The 24,496-nt window shown below is 37.1% G+C and overlaps 1 protein-coding gene across 6 annotated transcripts in view; it reads left to right on the top strand.

The window, feature by feature from the left end:
• Nucleotides 1-24,496, top strand: part of ADGRG6 (adhesion G protein-coupled receptor G6) — a 110,582-nt gene that overhangs the window by 22,224 nt on the left and 63,862 nt on the right. For all 6 annotated transcript variants that reach the window (XM_071549195.1, XM_071549196.1, XM_071549197.1 and 3 more), the window contains exon 3: nt 19,166-19,507. In XM_071549195.1, coding sequence (XP_071405296.1) covers nt 19,166-19,507 — 342 coding nt within the window. The remainder of the gene's footprint in view (nt 1-19,165; nt 19,508-24,496) is intronic.

Genomic DNA, 24,496 nt, shown 5'->3' on the forward strand with positions numbered 1-24,496 from the left:
TATAAGACACAGTAATGTGAAGGAGAATACCCAAAATGTTTATTATATTTAAATTGCTTGACTTTTTAAAATTGCTTGACTTTTTAATTCTTTGGGGCTATCAGTATTGCAACTGAAACACATTTTCATATATTCCACACAATAATATATATATATTTTATATATATATATAAAAAAAATTGGTTTCTTTATAGCTACGTAGTGTCTTGTCTAGAATGTTTTTTTCCACATTTCTCTGTTAAAGTTATAGTTCACCACTTTAAGTGACTAAAAGAAGGAAAATCATTTTCTGATTATAGTAATACATTTCTAGTATATCTGTTTCCCATAGTATCTTGGTCCTCTACTGTGTTTACTATCACTTTGACTCCTTGAAGTTTTAGAAATTTGTACACTGTAACTGTTCTCTTATTGTCAGCCTCAACTTCCTTGAAATAATGCATTTCACACTTCACCTGTGCTAAAAGTCACAGTTTCACATTGCATCTGTGCTAGGAGTCACAGATTACAAGAACAAGGTGATTTCCCATTATAGTTCCTGCTTTGGCTTTTGAAATGAAACTGGGTCTTTGGTTAGTCTTGGGTACACAGTCCTAGGAGAAGGACTAGCTTCAGGCAGAGCAGAGAGGGGTTTGAAACCGAAGTCTGCTATAGGCAGCAGAACAGCTGTAGTCCTGCTACATATATAGTATAAGGTGGCCTTGCTGCCATTTGGGAAGGGATGTGAATGTATGCTCATGCTTTTGTAAGTGATAAAGCAGTAGGTGCTGCAAGGTTGGCTTTCCAAAACCCTGCATCACACCTGTATCACTCAGCTCACTCTTTTCCTAATACTTACCTGAAGCTGCTTCATCACAGCCTATTCTCTACAGAAAGGCAAAATAAGGCCATTCTTGTTCAGATGATAAGATCCAAATGTAAGCATGATGGTGTTTATTTTTGTTGATTTGCCTCACCTGGAAGGTTGGTATGATAAGCTGTTTTAGACTGCATTATTCATATTTTTGTCTCTGTTTTCATTTTGTGTTTGTTTCATCAGTAGAGTCAGCCTCAGAGATAGCACTTGTGAAGAGCCAAGAAGCTTTGAAAGAAAAGGTGCAATTTTCTGTCTAGTCATAAATGAATGAAGACACGGCAAATGTTTGCGAGTCACAGCTGGTGATAAATCTAGGAGTTGCCTTACAAACAACTCTGCCATTTCCTTAACTAAAAATTGTTTAAAGTTGCTGCTGGCACTTCATTTTATTTAAGTTTAGATAAACTGACGCTGCTTACCAGATGAGCCAAGAAAAGTGTTTAGAGACTGCCACCATTACTTCTCCATAGTGCAGTGTGTGATTCAGTACTGGAAGATGTCACAGTTTCATAGCCATTTAGATGACATTTAGATGACATCAGCTTTTTGTTTCTGTGGTATTGCATAGATAAAAGTGGTACCTAAATGGTTCTGTTGGAAGGAAGGCATTTCACCTGATCATCAGGAGTGCTCTGCCATTTTCATAACTGATCCAGACTGCAGATAATATGCAAACAGTTACCATCTGAGCTATTATAAGAATTTTTCCTTCTTGTAATTGTTACAGCCTGGTCATAATGACTCAATTACCACATGCTACAAAATGCTGTAATTGCTGTTAGTCCTGTATACTGTCAAAGCCTGTTTTGGCTATTCTGGCTGAACAGTCTTGAGTCTGACTACAGCAGGGGATGGGAACTGCCTGGATGGAGACAAGCCTGCAGTCATGAGAGTCATTGAAGAGCTGTCTACCATACACAAAAGCTTTAAGACTATAGATGGGTCTCCAGCACTGTCTCACTGCAGAGTTTTCTGCACAATATCACTTAGGAAAACTACATAGAGGAAAGAAAATACCAGAGTTCCTGGAAAGTTTGGATGAGGAATCGAGTTGTTATTAAATAAAATGGATTTTTCTTCCCCAAATATATTGTTTTCGTTGAAACTGAAAAGTATATAATTTTTTTTTAAAGTGACAGGATAAAAGGTCTAGCTTAAATGTTTTAATGGTGGAGAAAAAAAATGTTGCTTTGAAAATTCAAATCAAATTTTTAAGACACTGTTTTGAGTTTCCTTCAATATTTAAAAAGTTTTGAAGGCAATAGCAATGAAATGGTTTTGCATTTATTTATTTATTTATTATTACTTTGCAGGATATTTATTGAAGGATATTTGTTTTTTTTTTTAATAAGATTTCCCATCTAGGTATATGAATACTTCTTATTTTCAAGAGGTCTGATTAGCATCTATCATCTTCATAATTTCCCAGTTCCTTCTTTGCTACACCAAATTAATGTCTGAATCAGCTGACCAGGTATTAGGTTCATATTATATTTAATACGTCCAGGTATTAAAATATTTCTCAACTTTTCCATGCATGCTAAGGGAGAGCTATACTGAAGCCATTCTGAACCATACTGGAGATTTCCCTGTTGGTTTGCACGCACTGCTCAGCAACTTTTGCTGAAAAACTTGCAATGATTGATGCTAGTGCCAGCCACACAGCTACTAAAATAGATTTAATAGATTTCATAAGTACTAGGAGATCTGGAATAGCCTGTCTCTTAAGGAAGTAGACACAATAATTCTTTAACTCTTGGCCAGCAGCTGTTTTGCAGACTAGACTTGGCACTAGGGTCAACTTGAGTAATTAGAAAAAGTAAGGAATACTTTCCCTAAGGAGCTCTTCATATTGACTGTATCTGAATTGAGCTACTAGCTGACAGTCCTTGATAAAAAACATCTAGAAGAAAGCAAAGATAAAGTCACTTAGTTTGATTGACTGATCTTATGACCAAACTCAGAAGATCTGCCTCAAAACTGACATTCTTGCCATAGCAGTCTGCCACAGTTCTGAGCTTAGTCACTGACTTGGTGTGGAAGAAATAATGCTATCACAGGATTGTAGCAAGGTGGATTTAGGTTGACCAAACGGCATGCAGAGTACAATGACTACTTGGTTGTGCTCATAAGTAGTGTGAAAGAAATTGTTTAATTTTCTTATCCATAGCAATTAGACACTATGGTCAGGGTGAAATGCAAGACTTCCTTTATTTCCTGTTTACACAGGCTCTATCCTTTTTACTCTCTGCTTCTTGCTGACAGTTTTGGACTTTGTCTCCTTGTTTCTCTGTGCTCTGACAGTAAGGCTAAGTTCTCCCACAGCCCTGGTGTTGGACTAATTTCTTCAGAGTTGTTACAAAATGATTCATGACTCATTCTCTCTTGCTGGCATGAGTGAAACATGCCCACTAAAAGAATCTCACGATGATATGGCAAAGGAACACTTACTGACTTGTTAAGTATGCTGAACTGTGTTTTAGCAGGTCTATTAAGCGGGTTCCAACCTATATAGCACAGCATTAATATGCCTCTTCTAATTCCTATCTGTGCCATGACCTGGTGGATGTTTTGAAATGTCCTTGTTCTCAGAATATTGAGTATCATATTCAGGTGATACTATTAGGAGAAAGAAAGAGTCAGATACAGCCCTCATTGTTTTTTCACTAGGCTTTGTCTGCTTTTTTGTGATCCACCCTTGTGTGAGTACAATGATATGATCATTTAGCAAGTACAGTTTTGTTATGCTATGCCTTACCTTATTTTCAGTGTCTATAGTTTTCCTGTTGTGACTCTGTGTTACAGCCAAGACTCACCAAACAAGTTTATTCTATGTTTTTAGACCACTCCTCACCTTTGCTACCTCTATAAAGTTAACACATTGCCCAGATGAGGCCTTGTATTTATGTTTTTCTTTCCCTCTGGTAAAGTACTGTGATCTGCCTCGTTATCTTACAGGTTTTATTACTTGCTGCATTCAGATAGATGTTAGAGGAACATAAAGCAATGTTGTTGGAACAATTTTTCAGATTACTTCTTGTTTATGTAGATTTTCTCTTCATTTTGTATGCATGGTAGGTAGCACATTGAATAATGTTTCTAAACTAACACTTTAGGTTTACTAATAAGAATTTTCTCCACTCTGTTACCTGCTGTTTTCTGATCAGATATGACAGTCATTCATAGGTGGTATGCTTTCCATATGAAAGCTTGCCATGCTTCAGGTGTTCACCTTAAGCAACTTTTATATTTCTGTTGAACTTTATGTGTGCAGATAGTAAGGTAAGTCATTTGTTTCTAGAACAGAAACTGTACGTGACCTGCACTCAGACCACCCTATCAGGTTTCACTGCTGTCAATTACAGTTTTTCATGTGTGAGTCTATAAGGTGTGCTTCAAATCCCACTGCAAACAGTGAAAACATTTCTTTTAAGAGTTTTGGGGGAAGACTAAAACTAGATGTCTAGCCAAGGATGATGAAAGGATAAAATCTTTTGGTTCAGCATGGAATTTTGAACTAAAATAAAGAGAATTAGATATATTTTATGTATGTTAGTTGTTTAATGTGTTTAAGCGTATCTTCTTCGAAACCTTAAATTTATTACCCTGAACTCCTATTTTTAAGTGTTCATCCAGACTTTTGATGAAGTAGCTAGAATATCTGGGTGGACAACAGCGAACAAAATTCACTGTGACTTTTTTCTTGACACTATGATAGGTTACGGATGTGGGAGACAGCTGCTATTCCCACCAGTCTCCCTAGACTGCTTTTGAACACTGCACTGGTGTGCTTCATAGCCCCTGAAGTGAATTTTCAATGCAGGGAAATGATCATTGAGATAACCCCTAAAACAGTGGAGATAAAAGTCATTCATTTATGAACTCAAATCTGCAGTTTAATAGATTACACAACATATGTGAAGAAGTTAGACAAAAAAGAAACAAACCAAAAAACCAGCAAGAGAACCCCAAGAACTCTTGCTTTATTCTGTTTGTTGTAGGAGGTGAGTTTAAACACCTCGCTGCTCTACTTAGTGCATTGTGAAGGATCATACTGGTAGGATAATGAATTGTGTCGTAGCAATGGGCATATATTTTATATTTTGCTGCTTTTTTATTAATTGTCACACATGGCAAATTGCTTTTCTGTTAATTGTTTTGTTTGATGACACTGAGATATTTCTAATTTTTGCACCAAACTTTGCAGGCAACTCTGCATAATCATAAACCTCTAGTCATGGGTAAAAATATACTGACTTTTAACTATTTGTTTCTAACTTTTGTTATTCACTTTACTGCAAAGTAAATATACATTCAGAAAGCAAAATCCTCTCCCTCTTTAAGAGAAGTATGCCTATGCTCTCCGCGTTGGTATGCTTATGTTTTTGGGCTTGCACCATTGCTTTTTCAAATGCAAGCTCAAAAGTTGTAATATTGCAAACTTTAAGACTTTGAGTATCTGTAGAATCACTGTGATTAAAAACTATATTAAAAGGTAAGTAATGGGAAAGCAGTGGGAATTGTTAGTACTCCTGGAAATTCAGCATCAGATGATCAATATTAGAGTTTACTTCGTGTCTCTTCCATATTTACTTCTTTTATTAGGCTCATTTTATTTTGATCTCAGTCAGGCTTCATCACTGGAAGGCCTAGAACTTTGTGTCCTGAAGAATACAGTCTTTGTGGGTTTGAGAATTTCAGCAATAGAAAATTTTCAGTCAAACTGGGCTTTGATTCTCACAGGTGTCCAGATAATCTGTCTACTCAGTGACTTTCTTATTGTTATTAGCTCATATTTTAGGTGCAAAGACAGAGAAAATTGATAATGGACTTCAACTCTAAATAAGAAGATATCTTTTTCACTGTGGCTTTGAAATAGGCTCTCCATGAAACAGTTGAAATGTAATAACAAATGGTATTGGAAATTATATGAAGAAGGAGAATGCCATGGTCACTGGTATTCTCTGAGGTAGGTTTTGCTAGAAAGATTAGATGAAAAATTGCATGGTGAGAATGTTAAGTTTTGAGATGCATTCATATGTTGGCCTGCTTGAACTTCAAAGTTTTATTGAATACAAAACAGCTGCAGAGTTTAATATTTCAGGAAAAAAATTTAAAAATAATCTCAAACAGAAGGAATATAGAAGCAACCCAGGACTTGGATGTTATTAATTGAATAGTTAAGGCAATTAATGCAGTACAATGTGTTAAAGGTCAAGTGAAAGCACAATACTGGGTTGTGAATGTTAGGTATAGTCATTATTAAGAGAGAACAGTTTGTTCATTTAGTTTTACAGAAGGATGATGCCATAAAATTCTGTCTCATACTCACTTCCCGTCTCATTTTAAGGAACACTGTGCACCTGTCATTATACTTCCTAATCTTTTGAAACCTCCTTAAAATGTGTCTCCAGAGCTAACAAAATACCTTTTTCCTGTCTGCTTTATATGTAAATAACAGATTCATGAAAGAGATTTCCTTTGGTTGATTGGCTTGGTTTGGTTTCAGAAATTGCAGAGTGAGTTAATTGTAAAACTCTGCAGTTTCCATTAAATGGTGAGTGCTTTAGTTGTTGTTTCCAAATAATGCTGATGACTGCAGAACCATCACAGAAAACAAATTCCTTCATATGAAGCTAGTTCTGTTAAGACTAAGAAACCATTCTTGTTCTTACGAAATATCTTGCTGATTTTGATTTGGGGAAACAAGACGTTTCCCCAAAGAAGAAGTCTATTTTCAGAATTCATCTTTCAGTGAAGAATTAATTTCTCCTAGTATTTGATTGAAGCTGTCCAGTATTGCATAATTAAATGCTGCCTATGTTTTTAATAAGGAGACTAGTTTAACGTTGTAGCAGACATGTTCAAAAACATCACACTATATTTGGAAAGCAGTTCTTCAAGATGTAGAGTAAACAAATAGTGAAACCAACACATAAAGCATTTTGGAATATAACAGAGGCCAAACTTGGTCAAGCTTATCATAGTTGTATTGTTTAAAGAGAGAATATTTTAAGTTTTGATGTGGTAAGTGGTCATAATTAACAAAAAAGGCACAGTTAATCACTTATTTCTGATTTGATCATTGTAAATTTGTTTTTTTGCTTTCAGTAAAGAAACAATGTGCAGAAAAGAGAAGTGGGGTACATACTATTCATACTCAAGGAGTTAAATATATGTAGTTTCATCAGAAACAAATTCTTAGCTTTGGGGTCCATTCATTCACAGAATATTTTTCTTTAGGGAACAGGTATAAAAAGCTTATGGAGTTGGAAAAAGCAGTGGAATGTATATGGAGACTGATTGATTGCAGTGGGAGTTCAGTATCTACCGCAGTTGGAGAACTGGATGGAGGTTAGGAAAATAAACCACATAGCCCAGAGTGACAAAAAATTAAAGGTTCAGATACAGTCACACAAAGATCAGTCATTGTTAGCTTAATGAAGCACTAAGAAGACACTTGACTGTTTACTACAAGACTTTGCAGTCTCTGTTCATAAGGTTTTCTACTGTTTTGTAAAGGAGAAACTGATAAACTAGAGGTGGAAACTAGTAATACAGCAGTGAAGGAATTAGTGTTTTGAGTGAGGTATGCCATTCCTTTCCTTCTTTACATGTAATAGAAACAATATAATAAGAAAGCAGTTCTAGATGCTGTATCACTGAAATTATTCAAAATTATAATGAATGCCTTGTTTGAGAATATATAGCAAAAATACCAGCATTAGAGAGATCAAAGTAACACTAAATTTCCAAAATGCAAATGCTTCCCAGCACAAGAGATATTAGTCTGCCATATCGTACATGGCATTATTCTGTTCTCAGCAATGAAAAATACTGAGAAATAATTTCTGATCTCATTTTTACTGTTGTAGCTGCATTGTTTCCAGCAAGTCCCTAAATGAAGTAGGAAGAGTGAAAGCTTGGCTTAGCAAAGAGACTAGAACCCTTTCCGGTCTCCTCACCTCTCTATTAACAGTGTGCGAGAAATTACTTGATATCATTATTCAGGGCATCTTTTCAATTTGGTCTGGGCAGAACCAGTTGAGTAATAAGAGTTAACACTAAATATGTTATTTTCTGTGAAAGGTGAAAGAATGGCTAGTTTTCTATCATAGGGTAGAACAGAATATTTCTGTGTGTAGTGGAAAAACTCTGTATTATTTTATGATGTTAAAAAAATTACAGATATTATGACTTACATTGCTGCTGCTTGTGGAAGAGATGAGACAGATATATTGCTAACAGCATCTATTTTTAATGGCTTAATAAAAGGACTCAGAAAATACTAAAGTACTGAAATATAAGTAGCCCAAATAATACTGAATTAGATACTTTGAAAACTAGTATAAAGGACAGGTGATAGCATTCTTAAAATGTTTCTAAGGCTCTCTATGAAATCGATTTTGAGTTGGTGTTTCCCAGTATGTCTAGAATGCTTTGGTATTGTATTATAATAGTGAATTCTATGTAAAGGAAATTTGCTTAGTTTCTATATCTTGTTAAACACCAACAAAATGTGGTTTCAATATCTACTGCAAGAGATCCGTGAAATTAATAGCAGATTTTCAGGGATAGCTAAACAATTCTAAAAAAAAATTTCCAAACACAAAATATGAACTATAAACACACAGAGCTTGAAGGATAGCACTGATAAGCAGTACAGTAACCCCACTACCTTGTGATTTTAGAGGCTTTCATAGAAGTTAAAAATGATGCTTATTCAGAATACTGATAGTAGTAGCCAGAAAAGGCATTCCAGCATTGAAGCCTGGGAGAGAAAACTCTGCAATTGAACTATCCTGTTACAAGCAATAAAAGATGTTGAATTTGTCATGGGTCAAATAGAAATTGCTTTGGATATTGGATGTGTATTGGATTTGTTGGCTAAAGCACCTAATAAAAAGGCAGTATTTTCTATTGTCACTGCATAGAATATTCTGTTACCCAGAAATTTTATTCTAACAATTTCTTTATTCTATCTCCAGTGCATATGTAGAAGAAATGTATTTCTTGTATACATCTATAGGACTGAGATTTACTAAGAAGATGACCTATGCCCAGATGTAACGTTATTTCCATCAGTTCCTGTGTGATTTGGTGGGATCTCAAGTTCCTACAAACCACACCTCGCTTAAAAATTGTCAGCTGTTTTCTCATTTTTTGAACAGCTTCCCAGACAAGCATGACACTTGTTTGCATGAATAATACCCAAGAATTTATTTACTGTAATTTAATTTGCTAATAAACTGTACAGCTTTTCAGCTTGTGCAGGCTGGTGTAGCTGTGTTGAAGCTAACTATGCTCATCGATTTACTCCAGCTTAGGATGTGATCCTCTTTATAACAGTTCAGCAGCTGAACAGTTAGGAGCCAGCAGTCAGAACTTCTTGCTGGAGTAGACAAAACCACAACATTCTTGATGTCCATTTTTCTCATAAATCTTAGCAGTATTTGTGATGGAGTATGGTATGTAGATTTCAGATTGAAAACATTGTTACATTCAGCAACCTTACAAAAAACACCTCACTTGTTCCTAACCTGTCCCTTCCCTAACTTAATTTTCTCTTTACTGACATGCATGCTAGCCTATGTGCTTACTGTATTCACCTGTACACTAACTAGTTAATACTACTTTAACCAGCATGTCTGAACTGAACTGACAATGCCACTCTTTGTCCCAAACTTCTGCTACTTCGTGGAAAAAAAATCCAACTCAGGCCAAAACCAGCAAGTCAATTCTGTTATTTTTATAAGATTGTCACAGGAATGCCAATGAAAATATTCTTAAGTTACAATGGGTGTAACACAGGATTTTCACATTACCCCCTCCCTCTGGGGGAAATCCATAACTTTGTCTACAGTGTGAACTCCACTCATTTGGGTCAGGGCAGATTTACCCAGTCAGTGTGTTTGTTTCTACTTCCATTTTCATTGGCACAAAACCAAACAACTAAGGGGAAACAGGCAGTGCAGGGCCCCTACCCTGGCTCTGAAAGTATTTTCTTCTATTGTAGCTGGTTCCCTCAATTTCCCAGATCAATCAAAACCTGCTGGACTCACTGCTGTGATAAAGCTTGTTGCTGTCAGGGGGTAGAGTATCTGTGCTAGAGTGATCAAGGGGGGTCAGAGATTTTTTAGGGCAATAATAACCCTACAGAAATAAATATCTACTGAATTCCAGCATAAAATGGGGCCTAGGGGCCGTATGGAATCTCTGGAAGCACAATGAATCTCGAATGTCTCTGTATTGTGCTACCATCCCATTCTGAGAGAATGAAGAGCATTAGCTCTTACCTTTCCAGGACTATCAGAAAGTTTTGAAAATCTAGCATATAACCAGTGCTGATAATGTCAATGCTTGAGGAACTCCTTTGAGGGCTGGACAGGATACTTGAGAAGTCAAGAGGTCAGTTCCCTGAAATGTCCTTCCAAAATCTCAACAGCCAGCATATGAATGGTACACCCTAAATCAGTGTAAAGTTCTGCTCCATCTGTGTCCTTTACAAAAAGGTTTCTTTATTTCTGAGAAAATAAATAACATGATTTCTTTCAGTATAGGATTGTATTATACAGTTGTGCCAAGAAGAAGTGCAAGTCAGCTTCAGCTGTCTCAGTTTTAGTGAAAAGCTTGCTACTGGGTTTAGTAGTAGCTGATTACTGCCTATGTTCGTGGTAAATGCTTCCTGAGCCAGTAATTTACTCTTCTCACTCCTGCATTTCTAATATTAACCCGATTTGAAAATTAAGCTTTGCTCTTCCTGATATTTTTTTGGTACATTATTACTGTTACTGACCTCAAATGTATCCTGAAAGATAATTTTGATTATCATGGTAGAAGCAGGATGTAATACCACCTGCTTCTCCCAGATTTCTGTGTAATGTTTGAACATTAAAACTAGCAACAACTGCTGCTATGTAAGATACACAAGACAGAGCCTTGTGCTCTGCCTCACGTGGCCTCTTTCATTTGGCCACATGTGCAATGGCCACTTCTACTCCAGTAAATGAGATATGTCCAGGGCAGTTCTCTGCCTCAGAGGCCAGCTCATGCTGTGCCTCAAGTGCACACAGTGACAAAAACTAGAGTAGCTGTATTCAGGTTGCATGCTGGGAATGGCCTCTGACCTGTGCTGGCTGCTCAGCTGTGCCCAGGAAGGGTTTGTCGACGATCTGTCTGGACCACCTTGAACAGTGCCAGAGCCTTGTGCAGTGGCTATAAGGGCAGTCGAGTTCCAGAGGCTGGGAGTGTGTCCACAAGCAAGGTGGAGCTATTAAAACTGTTCCTTATCAGTCGGTTAACATTTATTTCAAACATAAGTCATGAGGTTTACAATTCCTTACAGTTATGTCTCATCAATGATTTTATACCTGTAAGAATTCAGAGGTTCTATTAGATACTTGAAAAAATGTCTGTTCTCTTTCTGAATTTTATGTTCCCTGCTTTGATACTTTTCAGGTCCGAGTTACACAGGTTGATGTTGTAACATAAGAGAAAATATTGTCTTTTATCAGTTTTCAATTTGCCACATAAATTTTCATTAATTAAGGGCTTTGTTCATCTTACAAAAGAGAGAAAATAATCAGTTCAAATTCCATGTGATGACAACTTTAATTTGCTAATAAACTGATAAGCAAAAAGGGCTGGTGCAACAGGAAGCAGGAATAATAAGTGACTTCAAAGAAAACAGTTACCCTTTCATATGCCTCTATATTACCCTGGCAGATTTTTTTCCTACCATCGCATTATTCTTAGGTGCACCAACGGGTTCAGCCCTTTAAAGCATATGTTGCAGGACGTAATGCATCAGCATAAGATGATGCAAGGCAAGCTGATAGGACTGGCCAGGGCATAGTACTCTCTTTGTCTCCTGGGTTCAGTGGCCAAAACCCAATTGTTGAATTATTTTGTGAGAGCACAGTCTTGTCTTTCATTGAATTATAAAAGACTCTGCCAGGGTTATGTGCTATTTCCAGTCAGGAATATGGAGGCTTTAAATTCTTGCTGGGTACAAGAAGTACTATGAAGATGATGCAATGGGAATGATGCAGAATGAGAAGAGTCTGGACTGAGTTTTTAATAGCAGTTAAAATAGTGTTTTCTTACAAATCAACCAAAAAAGTCACATTTGCAAACAAAATGTAACACAGATACAAAAAATTCTTCCTAATTGCAGCTTTGTTGTACTGACACTGTGAAAAATACATTTGATTATGGATAGCAGCAGCATAATATAAAGTTTCACTCATATAGAGCTTATAAATTATTTTATAAATTTATGCTGGTTATATCACTGCATTTGTCTATGCAGGTGATTTCACAGAAAAATGCTGTAATGTTTATTCTGTTAGGAATTCTATAAACTTTGCCTTTCCTTGTCTTTAGGCAGAAAGTAATTTGGGAAGTGAATTTGGAAGGAACTATTTTGTTACAGTGTTGTATACCAGATCAACCTGTCTCCCCCCAAATTCAATCAGCATTACTTATTCACATGGTACCAAGCTTTCTATACAGATCATGTGTATTTGAAAGTGGAATTCTCTCCCTGGTGCTTGCCTGTTGTGTTGGTTCAGTTACTACCCTTTCATTAAAAGGAAAATGATCAAAACTGAATAGGATGGCGCAGCCTTCCTGACTACTGGTCTCTGTGCAGTGCTTCCCCTGTGGTTTTCAGATGGCAACAGTGGTGAAGTCATGCCCTCCCATTCAGCCTTGAGGGGGCTGCAAGGCTGAAGACAGGACTGTAGAGCTTCAAATACAGAACTCAAAGGCACTATTGTGCAGGAAAGGACTTTAGACAATTGCTGAATTTTGTGTCCGTGCTTAAATTCGAATCATATCTGCGAGGCTCTAGGGTTTGCTTAGGACTTTTGGGAACTTAGAGCTGTGCACATTTAGTAGAATTTCTGAAGTAGAAATTGTTCCATTTGATGATTGTGTATTGGTGGACACAGTCATACTTCCAAACAGTAGATCTCAGCCCTGTAACATTGTACGTGCAGAGACAAACTTCTGTACACATTAGAATGAAAGTATTACTTCTCTACTATTTATTGTGGAGATAACCTTTGTTTTATTTTTTAAATCTGAATGTTAAAATAGGAGTGTCTGTTTAATTTGAGGATTACAATAAATACTAATATTAAATTGTGTGGTATATAGTAATATTTATCAGCAGAATAAAGACCTTTTAGGGGAGATCAAACAGCTTTTACAATTTGAAAGTTAATATAGGAGCAAAAGCAAACCTGTCACATCTCCTCATTTGTACGTTCTCAGGCTGAACTCAATCAAAGTGTGGGTTGCACAGAAAGCAGAGCACATGGTTTGGTCAGCAGAGGCTCCAGAAGAGTGCTGGGCTTTGTGCTTTGCATAGAAATTATATAGGTCATATCTCATAACTAACTTACAAGTGAGTAAGCAGAACAGAGCATTACTTTATGTTCAGAGAGGATGATGAGACATTTCTTTGAAATTAATATGCTCACTCTTTGCATATAGATATTTTTGTACATCTATAGTTCCCCTTTACATCTGAAACTATTTTTAAAGTGAAGATAAGCTACTGTGGAAGGCTTTGCCATATGATAGGTGTTCTGAGTTTGGTGTTTGTGTCTCACTGGAATAACACAGGTTTGTTTGTTCTGTAGCCATTCCAGCCCACCCACATCTTGGTGGTTTGGCCCTTCCTCTTGCTTGTCTGCAGGTGTGCCCATTGCTGACCTCATTCACCCATCTATTTGCAGTCATAAATACATCTAACCTAATGTTTGGCCGTATTTGTGTTGTAACATCCTTGAAATAGAAAAAAAAAACACCTGACCATTAACTGATTATTACAAAGCAAAATTTTTTTACACCTAATGTTCATCAAAATAGGTGTTTTTTTCATGCTGTCGCAGGAAATGTTTGTAAAGTTTTTCTATTTTGGTCATCACCACACACTTGCAAGTGCCTCTGTCATGTCACCTGGCTGTGCTTCTCTCTCACTTAGTTTAAATGACCATCACAAAAAGATGCTGCCTTTTCAAATGCAAATAAAGTGCTTAAAAGGTCTCACATGTCAACATGAAATCAAATTATAATTAATTCTGTGCTGCTTTTTATGTCTAAAGTGCTAAGTACTCTAGCTAAGATTTTCTGTGGTTTAGAATTGGCCTAATTCTGTCAGACGGGGAAGATTCTGTAGTCCACTTGAATACAGTAATAGTCAGCATAAAATGTCTTGGTTTGCTTTCTGAAAATTCAATTCCAGAGCTATGTAGATTTATTTTAGGGAATTTTCATATGAAAATGGTATCATCTACATAGAGAAGTAAATTTAATTTTCATGCCAAAATACAATCCAGCAGCATTCTGTTTTATGAGAGAACCTTTTAATGTATTAAAAAAAAAAAGACCACTAGTGTTAATTCAACCCATGCAGGCTATCATTGGTATCCTTTGCCACTGCCTACACATATGTAGTCATTTTCACTTCTGTCAGGTGGAAAATGCTGCATCTTACAGCTGGAAAAAGAAAGACCCAATGCCAGGTTTAACTTATTGTGAAAACTAACTGGAAAATGCACAAATTGCAAGTGCTGACTTTTCCCCAGAGACACTGTTTTCTTTTGATCCTAACCTTCACAAAATGTAGGTCTTTAGGGCTGAAATAGACAGTGTCCCAAGTCAGATTGCTTTTGTGCTCTTACACAAACTCTTGGCCAAACAAAATTTGTTGTCCAGCACTTCTCCAAGGTAAAAGTTAAAACTCACGCCTGATAAAGAAGTGCAGAGCGTAATAGGGTAGAAGATAGGTTTGGGGGGAAAATTATGACAATGGAAAGAAGTAGAGAAGCTTGAGAAGCTAGAGGAAAATATGAATATTAACACATACTTTGGAGGCAAGTGCTGGAATGTGTCAGTCATTTAAGAAAAAAAATTTAAAAAAGAGAAGTATGAACGTATGGGATAAAGTTATATAAAGAATGTTTCCTTCCCAAATCTGCCGTTAAGCATTGTAGCTCTGGGTCTTATTGTTGCTTCAGCTGGCCACGAATGGCTCATGAAAATTTCTTTCAAATCGCCTATTTCAGTGCTTACAAGTGACTTCTTGAGTTCAAATTGTGGAATTCTCTGTGGGGACTGTATAAAGAGACAAAATCAGTAGACGGAACATGACGGGCAATTAACTTTGTTTCATAGGATATGAGGTTTGCACTTCTGTTTGTATGGTGCAATCTTTAATGAGTCACATACTGTTTCACTCATCCCCTTAGTTTTAGGGCAGTCTTCAAATGATTCAGTATGGTGTAGGAAAGACTAGTATAGGGCACTTTTCTCCTCATAGAAATTAAAAGGTATGTATGTAAAATAGGCAAGAGACTTATAGAAGAGAGGGAATGGTTTCATGGTTAGGAGAATTAGCAGCCATGACGGTGGGATCCTATCCCTGACTTTACTGAAAAGTACCTATTAAAATGGCCAAATTGCTTTGACCAAAATTTTCCACTGCCCACTAAATACTCATTTTTTGATTTTTTACAGTGGGCCAGATTGGCAGAGTGCTCTCCCAGCTGCAATTTCAAGTCACTGATAATGTGCTTTGGGCATATAAAACCCTGTATAGTTACTAAGCAGCTAAGAATAATCAGTAGTCTCATTTCTTCTTTGAGGAACCCAAAATTGCCACTTTTGTCCCATTATCTCCATGCCATGATAGAAGGAAAAAAGCCATTTTCACTATAGTCAATTCCCTTTTGAGGTCAATTAACATTCATGAATCACTTAGATAACTTTGGCGAAAGCTCTAACTTACTCCAGAGAAATTTATTAATTTCCCCATTTAGTGTGGTGTTGAAGTATCACATTAAGTACTTAATTATTATTTTATTATAGGAATTATGAGCATGATGCTGAAAAAAACCTCAAAACTTTCAGTTTAGGAAATGTTGAAATTAAGTGCTTAATTTCGCTACCTGTAGAGGTGTTCTTTTTGGTTTGGGGAAGAATAGGGGTGAGAAAAGAGAAAAGCCTTTATTGTATAAAATATATTTAGAGAGTGAATTTCCTGTGGTCTACAGTGGTAAAAATTACATGTCAGGCAGATTCTGCCTATGTGAGGCTCCTGACCAGGAATATCATACCTAAATTTGTTCCCTTTAAAATCAATAACCTATCTTGGATTGCTTGTAGAAATGTTTATGGTTTGTATTGCAACATGTATTCAGTCTCCACAGTTCAGAACTGCTCTGGGCCAATGGGATTGCAAAATATCTGTCAGCTTTGGCTGACAGCCCAAGGTTGCCACAGCAATTTTTCTCTTTAATGAGTAAAATAGGTGATGTTTATAGAAAAATAACTGTCTCATAAGAAGCTGTGCAAAAAGTTCCATTCAAAACCATTCAGTTTATATATAGTTTTGTTGTTTGTTTTCTTTTCTTTTTACTTACTACTGTGGACATTTGCATGCAAACAGGATATTTCTCGTTCAAATTGCAGTCATGGACAGAATAGCTACTATGCCAAAATGGAGCCAACCCACTTCAAAAAAAGTAAACTATTTTGCTTACCAAATCTGTTTCTTCTGTGCATGCAAAGTTTTGAGCATGTATTTTCCTACCTAAATTTAGGGCCTGGGGTTTTTTTGCATTAGTTCTGTAAAACCAACAAAACTGTATGGATGTAATAAAATGAGAATACTCTGCAAAGATTAAATTATTAAAAACAATAACAGAAATAACATTTATGTTTTCATATTTACAGAGGCAGCAGGGATAAAAGTGGTTTTTTTCATGTGTACTGACTTTTTTTGTTTACATAGCTTAGAAACAATGACAGATACTCAAGGGAGAATTGAGGAGAAAAGATGAGTCCTGTTTTGGCTGTTGATGATCAATAGAATTAATAAAGACAAGGAACATCAGTGTTCTTTCTGATGGACAAATTTTACTGTTCCAGTCTCAGGTTGAATGTAATATTCTACCATAAAGAGGGATACGCTTTTAGTGACAAATAGCATATTTTCTCTGGTTCAGCAATGTTTTATAATGCCTTAAAATTAAATTAGGTGTCCAAGGAAGAATGACTGTACATTAACACCCGTGATCCTCTATGGATTTACATCACTTAGTCCCTGACTCCAGGTCCATCTAAGTGCCCAGGGAAAGCTCTCAACAGCCCAGAGAGCTCTGTGTCATTCGTTTCTCTGGCAGGAATGAGTAGGAAAGTGAGTGAGGTGTGCTGCCAAATCCTCAGCCCCTATGAGCCCTCATCCTAGCCATAAGGAAGGCAGGAGCATGAGTCACTGGGCCTTCCAGCTGGAGGCAGATCCAGATGGAGTGCCCTGTAGAGGCTCACTTGCCCTGGACTAGGAGACTGCCTGCAGCAGCTTGTGGCATAGAGTATGCTTTTCCTGTTCCTCCTCCTCTCAGTCTGGGGTGATTCTCTGAAAACTGGTACCTATCTGTGAAAAAATGCACTCTGTGAAGCCATCATCTGTTTGTACAACTGCAGGATTTATAGTCCACCACACTAATAAGTAAATATTCCCTCTATGATTAATAATTGGAACACCACAGTTGCAGTGCAGGTGAGCATAGTCCTCTGACTGTAAGGATTTGCAGAGAAATTAAGAGTGGACACGCTTCTGTACTACACAGATCAAGTTTTCCAATGCAAGGAGTGCCACTTCTTCTCAAAGCTACCTGAAAACCTTTCAACCAATCCTTTTTTCTCATTTGAACAAGGAAGGATTCCACTGAGCTTTTCTAATGTAATCAGCCTGCATTTGGCTCTGAGAGCCCAAATAATGAATGGTCTCTTTACCTCTTCGGGGCCATGATTTGTGTTCTGCAAATAAAAATCATAAAAATTCTATAAAATACACCTCCCAGTTCTACCTGCAGTTGTAAACAACTTTTTTCAGCATGCCACTTCACAGCATTTAAATATGACTGAATAGGCCAAACAGCATTTAAATATGACTGAAAACTGTCAGGCCTCAGGCAGTGCTAAGAAACATCAAGGGCTCTTCAGAGAAGTGAGTTGCATTTGTTCCTATTTTATAGCCACTTCGTATGTAGTTTGCATTTGACAACTTTTTTATTTGTTTTTAGTTTGGGCAGCTAATAATACATATTCGCACTGTCCTATTTTTTTCATACTTGTAGTACTTGATGCAGGACTGTGACTTGATGGAGTGTTTGCAAAGTAATTCAGCATAAATGTCCCAGTTACTTTCTTAGGCTATCTCTTGGTGATACTCAGTTCCCACATAGTTTGTTCACTGCTGCTTTGGCAAACTATTACAGATTTTAGCAGCAGGAATGTCACGGTAATTATACCATATATTACATTAAGTAAATATGTGATAAATGAGCAAATGTAAACCAAACAAGAAATGCAACCCTGGTGACTAACTGGGCTTGAAATTCTTGTAGAAGAGCACAGCAGGTGAGCAAAGGAGTATGAGGAATAGGATAAGAATTTCTTAAAGCCTGACTGCCACAAATATGTTAATGGAGCTGAGTCAGGATGGGAAGAACACAGTAATACACTCTTGATTCAAAAGCCAGTAGCTCGCTGATACCTTTTGGGTGGTGTGGAATGCATTAGCTGGAAATGCAGATGACTAACCTTCGGGAACTGCTGCTTCTGCTGCTCTTCAGTCTGTCTCTTGTGCCACTTCTTTACAGGGTCACTTCTCTGGAAACAGTAGCATGGCATAGAGCTGCTGGGATAGCCATCAGTCAGCATCAGACCAGCAGCCAAAAAATGTAAATTATTTCAGTCATCATTTTTAAAGTGGCAGTTTCAGAATTTGCTTTTCTGAATTCAAAAAGACTGCATTTACTTTGTCTTTATGAGGCCAATATACATGGAAAATATGTATCATGTGCAGAAATTAATATTTAGCAGTGTAATTTCTTTGCTGTAGGATTCTTTTGCTGTACTATTCCTCCAGCCTTTTGCCCACTAGAAAGGTCGGTCTTCTCTTTACAGAGAGGGTGATCAGGCATTGGAATGAGCTGCCTAGGGAGATGGTGGATTCTCCATCCCTGGAGGTTTTTAAGATGAGGCTGGATGTGGCACTTTGTGCCATGGTCTAGTAACTGCAGTGGTAGTGGATCAAGGGTTGGACTTGATGATCTCAGAGGTCTTCTCCAAACCACCTGATTCTATGATTCTGTGATTTTATGTATATGTTTTTCTATATAGAAATACATTTACTAATTGTGTTAATGACTGATTATTGTGTTGATAATTACTTTCCTCTTAAGTTACCTTTCTGTCTGACCTCCAACCTTTCTCTGTTTTTATTGTCAGTTTATGGATGCTACGACTGTAGGACCGTGCTAACTGACCCCTCCGGAGTTTTCACTTCCCCGTGCTTCCCCAGTGACTATCCCAACAGCCAAGCGTGCAAGTGGATCATCCGAGCACCTCATGGATTTATCATACAGCTAACATTTATTGATTTTGACATTGAAGAAGCCCCAGGCTGCATTTATGATTCACTGACATTAGACAATGGAGAAAGCCCAATGAACCTTTGTGGCATCACTGCCAAAGGATTATCCTATAACTCTACTGGAAATGAAATGGTTGTGTCATTTAAAAGCGACTTCAGTATCCAAAAGAAAGGTTTTAATGCCAGTTATGTACGAAGTAAGTAAACTCAAAGCATTTCATCCCTCTACATATGTTAGAAGGAAATATTCTATGAGGATTAGAATGACACTTCCCAAAGGAATCAAGTCCTCCATGAGAAGGGAAAGGATGCTATACACAGGCTATAGGGTTCTCTTGTATGTTTCTTTAACTAATCTGTTTTTCTTTGGACTAAAATTATTTTATTCTGGCATATGACAGGAAATGTGTTAGAAAAACTTTTCACATGTAAAGATTTTAGGCCTAACAGTTCCTCTCTCTGACAATTTATGCTGGAGGATTTGGAAGCAGGATGCCTGTCCTTCAGATCAGCATACCTGGAGAGGGACATAGAAACCTGAAGGAAAGCGTGATTGCGAGCTTAGAAAGAAGACTAGCCTGAACCTCTGGCCCAGTGAGGTGATCAGGGGTGGGGAAGAGTTTGTGCAGAAAGCAGAACTCCTCAGAGTTCATCCAGTCTCAGGAACAAACTCCCATGAATGAACTGACATTGCAAAATGGGTAGCTTTTCTCCAGTTCCTTGAACTTTCTTTGCCTTCCTCAAGGGAACATTGGTTTTAAGGGTTTTAAAAAGCCTAAAACTTAAAAAAAAAAAAGACAGTCATGCTTATTCTCCTCTAAGATAAGAGTGCAAATAGCTTCTGATTGGTATTTTGTTGGTTTATTTAAAGCATTAATTAGAAGTTACATGACAGTAAAGAGCAGGGAGGAAACAGAGTGCATTAGAATGGTCACTGACAGGCTCCATATGCAGTTCACTGTTCATTCCACTTCAGGAGGGTTATAGTTTCCAAGTTTCCAGTTGCGTGCTCTTAGTAGACTTTCTTTTTGTAGAAATCGCATACCATAAACTGAACACTAGTATTGCATTGAGCATTTACATTATTATAGCACTTTTTTATGTTCTGTTGGTTGGCTGGCTCCCTTAAAAACACAGAGTAGGGAGGCTTGGCAGTTTTCAGTCACCAGCACATTTTCCTCATGATTATTTTAAAAATATATATTACACATGTCATATATTTTAAAATAATTAAGTTTGTAAACCCCAGGAATCATCAGTCAAAAGTAGGCCTGATTATGACAGCAAAATTTGTGTGCAGTTCTTAAAAGAAAAGAAGTAATGTCACAAAGGAGCTAAAAATATTTATTTTTCATGCTGACAAAATGAATGTAGTAAGAATTCTAGGAGCACCTGTTTTCTTCTCAAAGTGGAAGCAAATTTTCTGAAAGCTTTCTCTATTTGAAAATAGCAGTAAGAAGTTATAAAATCAAGCGGATCATAAAAATTTATATGCAGTCATATTATACAAAATGATTTATTTCTTTATTCCTGTTTAATAATCTTTAAGTGTCACTACAAGCAATGACTTAAAATTGGAATTGAAAGATGCAATGTTGCCCTCAGCTGTGTTTAATGATGAAGAGAGGACAGGTCCACAGACATAGTCAGAGAGCCCTTTGTGTATATACACCTACAGGTAAATTCTACGAAAGCAAAAAAATATTACATCCGTTTCAAATTGAATAGTACCTTATGTTCATGGATAGCATCATTAAAGTTAAATAGTCCTGGAACATATCCTTTTATTTTAAGTCTCTGAGACCTTCACAAGTGACTGGTATTTTTATGTTTCTCATATATATTAATTCAGAAGCTCTATGTTAAGGTTTGCTGTTAAGCACCTGGACTGAGGCCATTGAATTTGGCTTTATTACTCCAAATGTGTAACTTTCACCTGACATCTTGATTTTGATCGTGGATGCCTGGAAAGCTGGCTGCACACTTCTAGGGCAAGTTATAACTATATTCTACTTATTGCCCACAGTTGTGCAGCTATGTTAGTTTCAGAAAACAGTTACAGACAAAGATCATAGTGGCATTTAACCTGGAAATAGATATAGGAAATGGGCTCGGAAAAGGGATTCTAATGTACTGGTTTCTTTTCAAGTTCGTTATAAAAGCATGTGGACAATAGAACATGAATGCACACACACATTAAAATTACAAGGCATCCTCTTGGCAGATGCCAGTGCTATGCTTTTCTATCCTTGCAAAGAGTTCCAAAGCCATCAGAAAGATTGTACAACCTGTCATTTCAGGTCCCCAATGAAGTTTCAAAGCTCCTTCGTCAAGTTGACGCCATTGTCAACTACTACAGACGTGATACCCGAGCAAAATCATTAATTTCTCCCAGAATGAAGGAAATGGTCTTATACTGTCTTTCATTTCTCAGAAATGATCATGTGTAACTAACAAAATTAAGTAGTTTGTTCAGTTCTGAGTTTCACAAAGTATTGCAAAATTGTAAAGTAAACAGCCATTCAGACAGCAATTTTCTATCTAGAAATGTCATTTAAAAAGACATTAATGGTACATCCTAATATGCAGTATGTACCCAAGACAAAATAGGTGTGGGGAAAGACCAATATAACAGAGTGAGTGACTTTTGGGAGGGAAGTAGATTGGGAATAGAACAGCTTTTGTGTGACTGCTCAGTTTTATACAGGAGCAGTTTCAAACTGAATTTTGCAAAGTACATCCTGTTATCCATAGCAAGTTGGCTGCCCACACAAATATTGACTTTTCTGGTTTTCACCTTCTGCAACACACGAACAGCAGATGGTGGGCGATATCCTCAGCTGCAGTAAATGAATGCCAGTCTTAAGGGAATTATGTCTATTTACACCAGCTGAAGAGCTAGCATGGTGAATAAGTTCTAGTAACAGTTAACTGCATAAGTTATGCCTCCATTAGTAAGTAGGAGTCAGTTGCCAAAAGGGGAGGAAGGAGAGCCCAACAGACCTCTATTAGTACAGAAATGCTTGAGACAATATCATGTAAAATTAGCATACAGTTGAGTAGTACTGCAGTAGCTCAGATTATAAGCACAATTCACTGAGGTGGTAACAAAACATTCTCAAACAGGTACTTGGTATGTACACACTTGCAGACCTCATTGAAGTTGACACATTTCTTCCAGCATCAGTGACAGGACAAATGAAAGCAGGGAAGCTAGAACAGCAGAAGGCACCACTTAAGCATTGAACTATATTGAAAAACTCATCAGTTTTCCCTGCAAGAGATGGTAAAATACAGTCTAGGGACTCCTGGCTTGCTTATGCATAAAGAAGTATACAAGATGTGAGATAACGAGATGCAAGTAAAGTAGATTTTTGAATGTTCTTCATGAGAAAATAGCAATGTGTCAAAAAAACCCATGTCCGTAGTAATCCACTTATCTTCCTAAGAGTAATGATTTATCATTCTGAAAGTTGTCTAAACAACTGGATGAATATTCCAAGAATATATGTATATTCTTTCTTAAAGAATAACCAGTTTCTCTAGTACTAACATCTGAAATTTACTAGTGTGATGACTAACTGTGCAACAACAATCAGGAAAGAGATATGCAGTCTGTGGATAGTAGGATTCTGTTTTCTCCACATGGAAAAAATACTTAGAGTTTTGTAATTTCAGTGTACGGAGGGAGGTTAAAACTGTCAGATGAATACAGCAAAGTTGAGGAGATTTCTTCAGTATGGGAGCAGCATCCTCCTTGTTTATTTCTCTTTCTATATTGTTTAAATGTGACCAGGTGGTCCACAGCTTTCGTGACCACCCTAACACAGGCTGAATAGTGCTCATATGAATAAGCTTTTTTCTCTTCCAAGTCTGGAATCCTTATACTTCTTCTGGAACAGTTTCCATGTTATGTAAAGAAGCTTACAGTGTAATTACCCCACTAAAAAAATGTCCCTGTTTTCAATGGAGAGTTGAACACATTTTCTATCTATAAAATTGTTACAACATAGTTTTTCCCATGGGAAGAAAAATAAATCTATGAAGTAAATGCAGTAACTATAAAAGCTCAGTATTTTTCTCTCTTCCCTCCCATTCTGCAGTTGCTGGGTTGGTGAATAGTGTGCGATGCTTTATGTTATTTGACTATGTAATATATTGGTCAAATTATGCCCTTGTGTATATCCAAATATAGTAGTTTAGAGCTCAGAGTCTCCAAGCAGCTGGCAAAAGGAATTTGCAGTACCACAAACAACACAGAATCCTTATACCCCATATGTCTGTGTCTTTCCCTGAGTGTGATGTGACCGTCACCCTTCCCTCATGTCTCACCCTCTCAAAGGGTTTTATTTTATTCTGAGAAGAGAACAGGTATGTAGTAATGAGTGTAAGCATTGTGACATCACTGAAAAATCCCAGAGGAGACTAGAAATTAACTACTGTGGCAGTTATTCCTCAGGTGCAGCAAGAAACAGTTTCACTTCCAGCAATATATGCTATGACAATGTGTATGAGGTAGCAGACATTTGCTGGAGATATGGTCTGACACAGAACTATGGAGCCAGAAGTAAGACCAAGGGCTGCTGCGATGGGATCTTGGCAGCATTTGCATGTCTGATAGCTGGAAACTTCATTCTGTGAAGAAATTTGCCAGAAGAATTTTGCTGCCATAAATGTGCCAGTAAAACTGAGCATATTGACATTCTATTTTGAAAACTAATGTTCTCCAAAATAGAGTTAACAGAATTTCATTAATGTATTCATAGAGAAAAAGCATATGTTGTGTGATACCTTTTCTCACATTTGGTTACTGCCATTTTGTCCATGCAAGTGAGAATACTTAGTAACAATTACAGACAGCAACATGTTCCATGTGTAAATACCCTTACAGCAGTACATAATTTACAGGAGTAGGCATTTCTAGATACTTATGCAAAATCCAAAACTGCTGATCAGCTGTTATCAAATAGTGAACAGCTTGGATATAAATATTCATAAACACATGATTGCAGTGGTCAACCAGAAAGCTGCTGGGGACAAAATGAGAAGATGCCTAATGCTTTGCAGAAATGTATTAGCTGAATTCAGGAACAATAGGCTTCAGTTTGGCAAGGAATGGCTTTCTTCTATTGCAATAGTTAAAAGCAGTAAGGCCTGAACTTCACTGGTGTAATGCAGCCATGCAG

This window comes from Pithys albifrons, chromosome 2, assembly GCF_047495875.1.
Source record: "Pithys albifrons albifrons isolate INPA30051 chromosome 2, PitAlb_v1, whole genome shotgun sequence".
Lineage (NCBI taxonomy): Eukaryota > Metazoa > Chordata > Aves > Passeriformes > Thamnophilidae > Pithys > Pithys albifrons.